Source organism: Amyelois transitella, chromosome 12 (assembly GCF_032362555.1).
Source record: "Amyelois transitella isolate CPQ chromosome 12, ilAmyTran1.1, whole genome shotgun sequence".
NCBI lineage: Eukaryota > Metazoa > Arthropoda > Insecta > Lepidoptera > Pyralidae > Amyelois > Amyelois transitella.
In genome coordinates this window covers 5875291-5887298 of record NC_083515.1, presented here as the reverse complement: position 1 = coordinate 5887298, position 12008 = coordinate 5875291, and the positions used below count along the sequence as shown (strand labels likewise).

The 12008-nt window shown below is 35.4% G+C and overlaps 1 protein-coding gene across 1 annotated transcript in view; it reads right to left on the bottom strand.

Annotated features, from left to right (window-relative positions):
* LOC106142695 (uncharacterized) overlaps positions 1-10786 on the bottom strand; it is a 79032-nt gene extending 68246 nt beyond the window's left edge. Inside the window, exon 1 of the mRNA XM_013344565.2 lies at positions 10050-10786. Coding sequence (XP_013200019.2) covers positions 10050-10786 — 737 coding nt within the window. The remainder of the gene's footprint in view (positions 1-10049) is intronic.
* Positions 10787-12008: the final 1222 nt, after the last annotated feature.

The following is a 12008-nucleotide window of genomic DNA, read 5'->3' as shown; positions in this document are numbered from 1 at the left end:
AAGATTGATTATTTAGGATGTACTCTTATTAAGGCGAGTTAAAACACCGTAAAGAAATCAGATTATTTTTTTATATTATCGTAATAAGAATAAATGTAAACCTAAATAAATTTAATAGTTAAATCAAATTTATACATACTTACATCACGCCTACGCTACATTGGACTACTGCCCCGATCCCTGCACGCAAATTTTGTTTCATCAACTTTCATCAATCTTATGATGTATGCTCGTCAATCGAGGTTACTCATGAGATTACATAGCTCTCGCTAGAACATCCTCGATTTATTTAAGGTCCTTATGTCCAACTTGGCCTTTCCCTTGGAAAATTAAAACCTACTCAAAATGTTTATGCTCACTGACGACCTACCAAACAACATTCATTTCGCCATAGACAAATTGCATACGTCGAGAGTCGAGTGGCGATCACCGCCACGGTTTTATTAGAAAACGCGAACACACGGCAATCTGAAATTTGGACTTTATGCAATGATAATACAATCTATATTTCGGTGTTGATAATGAATGTAAAGTGCACGCGCAGGTCACTCGCACCGAGGTCGAACACAAAATGTCAAGCAGCCGGATTCGATTCATTGTCGCTTTGCTTCAATTCAAAAGTTATCGATGCCTATACATAGTGGCCCGGAAAAAGTTAGCATTATTTTTGAACAGCCTTTGTTTATGAAAGTCTCAAAATAGCATCGAATTTCAATAACAAAGATTACAATTTATTAACTATTTCAATTTTCACCTAATTGAAATCCATCATGCTTTACCAATTTTTGGTTAAAATTGATGTTTAAAATCAAAATATATATTTTCCTTACATTCCATAAAACTTAATACGTAAAGTATTTTGTATTCATATCCCGCCTACTAATTTAAAAACGTAGAAAGCCGACGGCCATATTTGGATACGTCAGAGCAAGGAGTTTATACAAAAGGTAAAAAGAGAAATGGAATGCTACGTTTTTAAGAGATGTCTACGATAGCAGGCCAAAGTTCACATCATTACAGTATGTCAGTACGATGCGTGATTCCATCGCTGACCCGTCATTACCAGGGACAATTTACATAATGACCTTAGCGAATGGCAGTGAAAGATACCCCGATTTCATCGCACAAAGCGGTGAAAGAAGACCTATCACAATTGTATTTCGTAGCATTTCGTAACAAAAGGTACACTTAGAAATTCACCTTTACATTTCGGATATTTGTATCGCGGTCCCTTTAGTTTAACTAAGTATGTGACTTAGATAACTACAAATGGGTTTAATGTGTTATTGTGTAATACTGCGTATTTGTACAATGACCGAAAAGCATTCGTTTGTCGTTACGTAGCATCGATCAGTATTCAGACACTCTCGGCTTGCACAAGTATTGCTTTGTTCGTAGTAATGATAACGTTTTTTGAAATATAACACACAAGTAAGACACACGAGTCCAGTGGTCGCATATTTTTTTATTTAATTTAAAATTATAAATTAATGTAACATACATTAAAACATAAGTATATTAAACGAAGAATATTAAAGATAATTCAAAACGGAATATTTGATCACGCACGTTCTACAGAGGTCACTGCGCGTTTATTGCCGTCTCGTTAATAACCAGAAATAATCCACCAAATCATTACCAAAAACTAAGTATGTTTTGTTGAATCAATCTTTTTCTTGAGAAATCTTAACGCAATACAATTCAGGTATAATTAATGTTCGTAATACCGGCATATAACAGTCACCCTGTTACAGGTCATATTCAGATGAAACATTACTTCATAAATTTTCCCAGTTTCTGGTTTTATTACTTAGACTCACGGAATACAAGTATGAATGGAGGCAATTTTTGTCTCGCAGGTAGGTAGGTACCTTTTGGAAATGAAATTTGAAATGAAAGTAAAATCATCATCTTAAGATCGAAAACAAAATTAAGAGTGCTTTAATTTATACTAACCAGTACTTATTTAAGTACACGTAATTAATCATTCCCTTGTTGACTGGAATCTTCAAATCCAGGAATGACCTAACAGATTTTAAGCACAGATAATACAAAATCAACTTTAAAATTGTGGTTTACAACGTTTTTCAACCAAATTTTATTTAAAGTAGTAAAATATAATTTTAAACTGTAGATAACTTTAACTATTATTTTACTTTATTATAGAATAAAACAAAATATCCATTATATCAACATTCATTCAGAAAACTACATGCATATAATTATGTCTATATCCCTTGCCAGGTAGACAGAGCCAAAAAGCCAAAACCTTTTGTTATTTTACTAAACATTCAAATACATTTTGCATTCTTTTCATAACAATCATATCATACGCAGTTGGATAATGGAATAATTAACATGTCATCGACAATAGGGTACCGGACAACTTTTCAGATTGTGTTTAAAAATAATCTTTATTTATTTATATATCCATAAAAAATATTATTTTAAATAAATAAATCTTTTGGAGTATTTAAAAACGAGAAAAACGTAATTTATTTAAAATTGCCGCGAAAACAGCACTTTACGTCAATTCTGATCGCGTGACGTCATATGTTTGAAAAACAAACTACAAGCCATATTACAAGTGATCAGTGCTTGGATAATTTAAGTATTTTCTCGCAGATCTAGAAACATGCAAAACCCATAAATATCTAACCTTTAAAATCATAGAAAAAAATATGTGAAAATAACTTTGTAAACAATGAAACTAGTTTTAGGTTATGTTTTCGTTTGTAATTTCTTCAATCATTTCTGTTGTTAAGATAAACAAAAAGAGGTTGAAATACTTACACAAATGTTTCCACATTGCTAAATTCAGCAAATAAAAGTCGGTATTAGTGGCAAAGGAACTGCCCACCATGAAAATATCAATCTTTTGGGAGATTTCTATTGTCGGTTTGTAACCTTGTTCCATGATAAAAGCTTGATAGGCGGCTTCAAGCACTTGCGACAACTTCTGTTACGAGTAAAGTCCTTCAATTCGTAACTAATTTCAATTAAATATTTTTAGAAAAATGCAAATAAATCGTAGAATAACTCGAAATAACATACAAAGCAGTGGTGTTTACTTATCACTCATTACGTATGACGTCACTCACTGTGATTGGTGTTTGGGTTCTTACGCTGCACAGATAAAAAATATTGGATTTTTGCAACTTTATTTATTGATTTAAAATTATAAATCATTGTTATTTCTTAAAAATCTTTATTATGTGATGTTCTTGTATAACAAACTTTATTTTAAAACACAACTTAGATTTTTTTTCGATTACTGTCCGGTACCCTATTACCATATACGACACTTGATTATGGTTCCGCATCATTTGATTTTCATGAAAACGAGCGGATTGCGTGCGGTCGTCCATTGACATATGAATCAATTTGGTATGCAACGAAACAAACATGCGTCTCTGCACTGCATACAGATTGTGTTTTGAACATATAGATTGAGGACCTAACACGTGCTTTACTTGCCCTATTAAGATAATACTGGACTAATTCTTTCGTATTATTGTGCATATCGCTTGGGATTCTTCTTATTGACGATGGGCTAGCAACCTGTCACTATTAAAATTCTATCATTTGCCATGCAGCTGAACGGGGCCATTCAGATTTTTAAGACTATTGGCTATGTCTACACCGCAGGGGATATAGACCTGATAATGTGCCTAATAACTTTGTAGTACAATTTGAAAACGTTAATAACATAATAATCGAGAAAATCATTGTACGTTTAAAATATTCGTTGGGATTAAAATTGCAAATAGTTTAATTGACATTGGAAGTATAATGATTTAAAGGTTCATCTTGGCATCAATATTATAAGTCCAATTGCCACGTTTTCAAATAGCGTATTATTATAATAACGAAAACATATAAACCTAAATATAGAATATTAAATATTCTAATCTAACCTAAAATGTAGCGTATCGAATCCTAGTATTTGTAGCAAATCAAATTTAGACTGGACAAAGCGAAGCCTTGGCTGTCGTATGCTCATTTCGACACCTGGCACTTTCACCTCGCCGGCTGGATCACGACAATCGCCACTCATCGCCTGTACACTCAACACATCAAACTATCCCACCCCAGACTCTTATATCGACGAAATAGGAGCTAAATTGTAATGATTTTAACGAGGTCAGTGTTCGGCTGGCTGTACGATTGTGTGAGACCTAACGAACTCACTTTACATACATTGGATTGCCAATGTAATTTATGTATACCTTTAATCTCTTAACCCGTCTTAACCTGTGAATAGTAAAAGAATGGCAGGTGACGTTTTATCCTTAAAAAATCATACGAAGTCTTGTTACAAGAAAGTATTAATCGATGCTGGTCTTGTATAAATACAATTTAATAAATTAACAAACGGATAAATCTAATAATTACTTCACAAAGTATTTACTACGGCTATTTTCATTTCATATTAATTTTTATAATTTTATTCCCAAAAACAAAAGTATAGCGCTAAAAGTACTGATTTTACAGAAATAATATTTTATTCATGTCAAAATATGCACAAGGTATATTTTTCAGGTTAAAAAAAACTTATATCGCGTATATTATCTGAACGCATTTTATATGTTACTTTAATAAATTTTCAAGTAAAGAAGTCGCACATCACATTTATTTCTTAAAAATATCTGCGGTAATATCCTACATGAGTACAATAATACAGTTTTCATTAATAACGAACTCCATGGTGAATGAATTCCATGGTCAACATTTATATTTCGATTGTAATGTAAAACCGATTGATCAAAAAATTGTGTATTAACAATATAGAATTGATGTCAAGATGCGTAAGCATCTAGGTACCAACATGCTATATGTATGTATGTATGTCCAATAGACATCGTTTACTAAGCAATAAGTGCGGACACCTTTACCTTTATTTTGAGGTAACCATATTGTAGGCTAAAGTAAAGTTTATATTCTAAGAGATTTTATTTTCGTCAGTTCAACTTTACAACCTTGTGAATGCATGAATAACTACCGTACATTATAATTTTATAAAACAATAGACTCTTTATATCGTATCATGGAATATTATCTCAATCATTTTCAGATCAGAAAAAGATTATTATACAGCTTAATATTTATATTTACTAAAGACTTTGTGACTTGTGACCTAGAATTTTAGAACCATATTTAAATTGTGCAAGAGGCCATCCAAAGTTAAAATAAAAAGGAGCACCTGCCACCGAAAGCTTTTGCCCTGGCATTTGATTCGACCCACAAAGACATATTCCATTTGCAGATACAGAAACTGGAAGCACAAAGTGAGAACTAAGTCAATCTACTTTTAGTCACAAGTTTAGTTTCCAATATAGAAGATTTTCTTGCTTTGGCGTTAGTCCCGAGCCATTAGGACGTTGGCGGGGTGCCAAAGACGAGGTGCAAGTATATTTGTAAGCAACATTCAAGGAAGTGTGGAATCTTGGAATAGATCGGCCGAATGACTCGCCTCTTAATAATTAACGACTGAGATTATCTCCAAAAAGATAAATGCCGATTTGGCATCCGTTTCCTGATATAAACAATTTCGATGTTCAACACGCTAATAAAAGTGAAAGCTGCCAAATGTTTGTTTTGCTCATAAAAATTCAATCCGGATTAAAGCATTATGTTTATTATAAACAAACGCTATATACCAAGGAAATTTAGGTCTTATCATGATAAAATTTTGATTTAGCATTGCCGTGTTTGATACATACATACATACATACATATGATCACGTCTATATCCCTTGCGGGGTAGACAGAGCCAACAGTCTTGAAAAGACTGAATGGCCACGTTCAGCTATTTGGCTTAATGATAGAACCGAGATTCAAATAGTGACAGGTTGCTAGCCCATCGCCTAAAAGAGGAATCCTAAGTTAATAAGCCTATCCCTTAGTCGCCTTTTACGACATCCATGGGAAAGAGATGGAGTGGTCCTATTCTTTTTTGTAATAGTGCCGGGAACCACACGGCACGGTGTTTGATCCGGTTAAAAATTTGTGTCAAATCTCAAAGTTTATCTAAATTCACAGTTCACACTACGAATTGTGACTTGTTTGTAAAAACATATATATACTCGTAACGCAAATACGTCCTCAAACCCTATTTATTCCCTTTAAAAATTCCATTGAATTTTCCCACGATGGCAAAAAGAATTCTAGAAATTGATAATGACTAGCAGATTGGGTTGTCTAAGTGTCACATAATGCCGCAGCACGAATGTGTTGTAGAATTTAGTAGACACAGTTCCCAGCGCGTACGCAGCAGCAACAGTTTCGCAAGCCAGCGATATTGACCGACAAACCAAGTTTGGAGGACAACTGTATTTACACCTCACATTTCGCTTACGCCACGTATCAAAAGTGTGAAACTACGTCGACGTCGAGTTGAATTAGTAAAGACCTCGTGCCATTTTCTATAGCTACCTATCGCTAAACAAAATTATTTTTATCGCTAAAGAAATGATTTTATCATATCATACTCAAATTTCTGATGCTGCTGTGCTTTACAAAATTATCATGAGTTTTTACAACACAGACAGATATCACATCTTGATCCCATGCGCGGTAAACAGAGCAAACTGTCTCGAAATACTGAAAAGCCAGGTTTATCTGAATTTGAATTACATAATCTAATGTACGTTTTAGGAGACGTTTTACATATCATACATTTTGTTATCCGGAAAATCATTACTTTCCTTTTTATTGCGTGAGACCTACACGTAATTTCATAAATTACAATCGTTCAAATCTTACCTCATAACAGCAACGCAATTTGTTTCAATTTTGCTGCTTTCTTCAATATCACTGTTGCATAAACGTATGCTTTACATGCGTTAAATTCTCTGTTCGTTGTGTATATGCAAAATTTCATGAAAATTGGTAAAATGGACCAAGCATGAAGAGAAGATAAACACACCAACTTTCCCATTTTTAGCAAGTATGTATTGTAGTATGGATATGAAATATAGTTACTCAGGAGTCAAAATACAAAATAACAAATATATTCCCATGCGATTTTGTGTCGGTAAAGCACAAAGACCAATATTGAGGGCGGCGCACATCGATGAAGCACGAACGTAAAGTAACTTATCTACAAAGGAATATGTAGATGGCCTACCTAAAGTGAAGTAAACTGTCGATTCGGTCCTGTGTCGACATTTGTTTATTCCTTCTTTTTTACTTTATTGACATTTTACTTTGGTATATTGCTCAAGCATTATCTTCCAGGCAACCACTTTCTCCAACAGAAAATTTCATTTTAATTCCATTGGCAAGCATACACAACAAATAACAAGTAGTAATTGTTAATAGATGTTTTTCTGTTCTCTAGTTAATTTAACAATACTACACCGACCCACAGTATACGGATCTTGTTAATATGTAGGACACACAACTCTGCAAGAAGTTCTATTTTATGCTCAATTCTTTGTACTATATTTAATACAAGCGCTTTATACACGTTTTCTTCAAATTTAGTTAGATTGCATGATAACCATGTAAGTAATACTCAAGGGAAATATATAACATGCATATCACAATTTAGTGGGTGTTGAATACCCAACGAGCTAGAATGAAAAGGCTAAAGAACGATGAAGCAAAAGAAGAATGTTTGAATCATGGCAGGTGGAAAGTTGTAGTCTTTGCCTACCCTTCTGACATTATTGTAAGCAATCAGTAAATTTACTATAGAAAGTAAGCCTTTTTTAACCTAAAATCAACGCAACTCCAATAATTGCCTCACTCTGCCACGTTATCGTAAGATATCAGCAGGTATACATTGCAACGTCTATTGCAGTAGTAAGTGCAGGTTTCAAAACTAATGCTATTATATATTATGATAATGTGATGATCGTGATCTACATGATTTATGCATCAAAGAGACCCTATATTTAAATACATACTTATACATAATAAAAAGTAGAAGTAAGTAGCAAACCTATAACGCTTTACTGGGTGGTTACATTATTGCTCTCTAATTTGTTATCTAGAATGTTAACTTTTCTGAAATTTCGCAGAAAACTTATTGGTAGACGCAATATAGCATAAATATAAGCCCGTTGATTGCTTGTTTCTAGTTTTTTTTTGTCGTTAAGCTGTTGGATGTTGGCAGACTTGTTTATTCGGGCACTAAATTCTTTGAATGTGGTGAGAAAATATCGACGATAGGTTCCTTCTGTTTGAAACAGGTACGCGTGTTACTAGTTGTGAACTATCGGCTAAATATGTTAGTTATAATTTTATTTCTTTTTTTTATTTATAAAACAGCAAATATTTTATCGGATTTGGTTATATGTATATTTAATCGATAATTCTAATAACATATGCTAAGTCCATAAAAGGATCTCAAAACAAAAGTTCACATTTACCTGTTTAATGTAGATAACCTACTAGCCCGTTCGAAGAGAATTAAACTAGTCATTTAGTTTTTATTCGTGATAATCTAAGGCGCACAGCCTACATGCAGCCACTTTCCACCATGTGGCGGGCCAAACCAGTTCTACTGCACACTACTTACTACTTTATTGAACCAAAGACCCGTTTAATTAAGTGTAGGTTGTGTGTTTTACTTACTAACAAATATACTCCATAGGTATTCGAAAGCCTTTTAGTAATATAGTAGTTTGGAGTATTTAGTAAGTACGTCGAATGTTACAATACTAATTCTTTTTCCATTGGCGCATGCAGTAAGTGTGTGTGTGTGAGTTGATTAGTTTTATGTTAGAACAAACTTACAGTGCCTTTTTATTTTACTATTAACATTTCTATACTTACTATGAAACATAAGAAATTTTTTAATGAAAATTTTGTTTAAATGATAGAAAAGTTTTAATAACTAAGTGTTTAAAGCTCAATAAAATTTACAATATCTTAAATAGAACCGATTATTATCTAACCTTACAAAATATAGTATTTTCTTATTACAATAAGAAACAAAACTCACTATAAAAAATATGTGTACAAGAAACAGTGCCCTTGTCGCATTACATGTGTTGTAGACAATCGGCTTACATAACAAGGCCATCCTCTAACGAGTGTAGCGTGACCAAAACTAATTCAATTATAATTATTGCGTTGATATTATTAAAAAATACACAGGGAAAAACGCATTACTAGGTGCCTACGCTGTTTTTAATTTCGTTAGAGATAAATACATTACGTATTTTGCAATTTTGTCGAATTTACAGAAAGGTACAATAGGAACTTGTTAAAACTAAAACGAGTAGGTAGTATTGAACCCTCATTTGATTCTGCTTTTTCAAAAAGTTTTAATTTCTTGGTACCCAAGTAGTATTGCAGCAAAAATATATTTCGATTTTCCCGAACTGTGAAATTGATAATTTTTGATTAATTTTTTTAAAACTGTTTTGAATAAATATTTTAAACAACGCCAAATGGTTTAACATCGCCTTTCGCTTTTCATTCCGTAATCTAGTGAACTAAACATGTTTGAAATATTACTTGACCCAAAATACTTGAAAACAGAATTATAAATGTAAAAGTATTCATTAGCTTTCATTCTCAAGGTCATATAGAATTCGTCCCACTTTTGTAGAAAATTATTGTCTACGAATAGGTAGGATTTTCTATATTTTTGAGTCTATTATTATAATTATATCGTTAAATTTAAATACAAACATTCATTGTGATTTTGTGTTAACTTTTAACAATAATTATAAGTTCTAAATATTATGAATAAAATTATTTAAAGTTGAATTATATATATTTCCTAATAGTGAATAAAAAACAAAATTTAAATGTTTGTACTTACAAACAAAAGACTTCAACGAATTAAAGCTACGAAACGGCCCGTGAAAACGCTACGAGAGCGTTACGAAACATTATGTTTTACAGATAGTTGTACCGTTCCAGCTGCGATGTCAGCAGCAGTTCGTTCCAATAGCGCACCATAACGCGAGACGCCTTTCTCCGAATCCGCGAATGCTAGCATGACCGACTAACATCACTGCAGGCATTTCCATTCTATGTCAATGAGTGCAGACTATTGCAGGTTTGTTGTAGATTCTTTGTTTACCTACCTGAGAGGTATCGGTTGAAAGGGGAAACGATGCGCAGGCGGGTGTGGAGCGATGAGAGGCGCAGGTGGATGAACCCCTACTGGAACTGGCACAGGGTGCGCCTGAGGAGGCAGCGCGCCATGGGGCGGCAAAGCTCCGTGTGGCGGTAGACCACCATGCGGTGGCAGACCGCCGTGGACAGACAGCCCGCCATGATGTGGCAGGGCACTGTGCGGCGGCAGAGTGCTGTACGGCGGCGGCGGCACGCTCTCCAGCTCGGGCACCCGAGGCGCCCGCGCTCGCCTGGTCCGCCGCCGCCGCGCTGGTTCCTCTGTTTGGCACTCCGCGCTGACTACACTCCTTTCTCTCTCCGTCTGCACCGCACTGTTCACATTACACCCGGAAGGCGTATCCTGCACCTGCACTATGTTCACACTGGACACATTTTGTCGACTGGGTTCACCGGGAACGCGCACCGAGACCGAATCTGACTTGCGCAGCGGGGCGGGCGCCGGCACTGGCAGCCGCATCTCGTGGCGGAAAGAAGCGCGGTACGACGCGCGCGCATGACGACCGCCGCTCGGCGACTGGGGCGCGCATGAGGCCGAAGCCCCCCCGCGGAAGCCGCTCGCCAGGGCTCCATCGGTGTGAGAGCGCGCGAGGGGCGGCGAGCGGCACTCGTACGGCTGCCAGAGGAGCGTGGAGAGCGCCTCGGCGGCGGACAGCGGCGGCGCGGTCCCGACGCCCGCGCCGCTCATCTCGCCACAGCACTACGCTGCCGAGCCAGCGCCGTCACCCGCCATCCGCCTCCGCTTGCACCTGGAAACACGACACCTTCAGCTTACCGAACTAATCCCATAAAGAATAGACAATGGAAAAAATAGCTTTTTAGATTTTCCAAATATGAATGTCTAGGTAGATTCTATTTACCCTATTATTTGACAGATTATGAAGTAGGTAAATAGCATAAATATATTCTAAGGTTAATAGTGTGTAATGTTGATGTTTTAATCTGTAGCAACACGTATATTTACACATATAAAAAAATAATACCTTACCTATTAAACTTGTAGCTAATATCGTTAGATTAAGTTTAAGGAAGAACCATATATTATTAAGCAGTACTGTACGATCTCAGATTCTCAAATCTCAATTAATAGTTTGCAAAGTCGGCTGTGGTAATTTATAACTTTATACTTACATAGTTTAGAAACTTCTACAACTAAGCGATCTTATCGGTGCTAAATTTTATTTTCTTGTGGTAATCAACCCAGATCCTATAGGAATATATATAAATATTTTTATGAAAACAACTACATGTCTTAGTAACATTATGTGCATTGCGCTTATAGTATATTTTTCTAAGATCTGAAAACTTCTGGGTGAAGTTCGATAGAATAATTGTACTAGGTAACTAACACAGGAGTACTAACTAACAGAACTTTATTATATGTACTTTATACAGCTTTGCTTTAAACATCAAATGTGAGGGTATGTATATTATACAAAACGTAACTTTAGTCCACTGAATACAAAATAGCTTCAACCGACTTAATATCAAACCAGATTCTCCCTTAACGCCAAAGCCTGAGACGGGCGCAGCGCAGAAACTTTATGAAATTTTAATATCGCTGTAACAAAGCCCGGGATTGTAAGTCTGAGGTTGCCGGTCAGACTTGTTTTCCGCGAAGATTCTTCTCTTTATTGATAAAATTCTACCTGTGCTTGGCCCAGGAATTTTCTCAATTTTCTTATTTTGAGGAAACGAAAAATTTCGGCTGTTTTCGTAATTATATAAGTAATATCCTGCTAACTCTCTGTCATGTTTGCGTATTCCTAGTAGTACCTTCTGACGCAGTAATGCTCGGGTGCGTCCTCAACTCTCTGGAAAGGAGCCACGTGACTACGATCCTGTACAGTCGGGATTTTACATAAAGCGTCTCCTTACTGAACGTCGTAATCGTACAAAGTAATCAAACC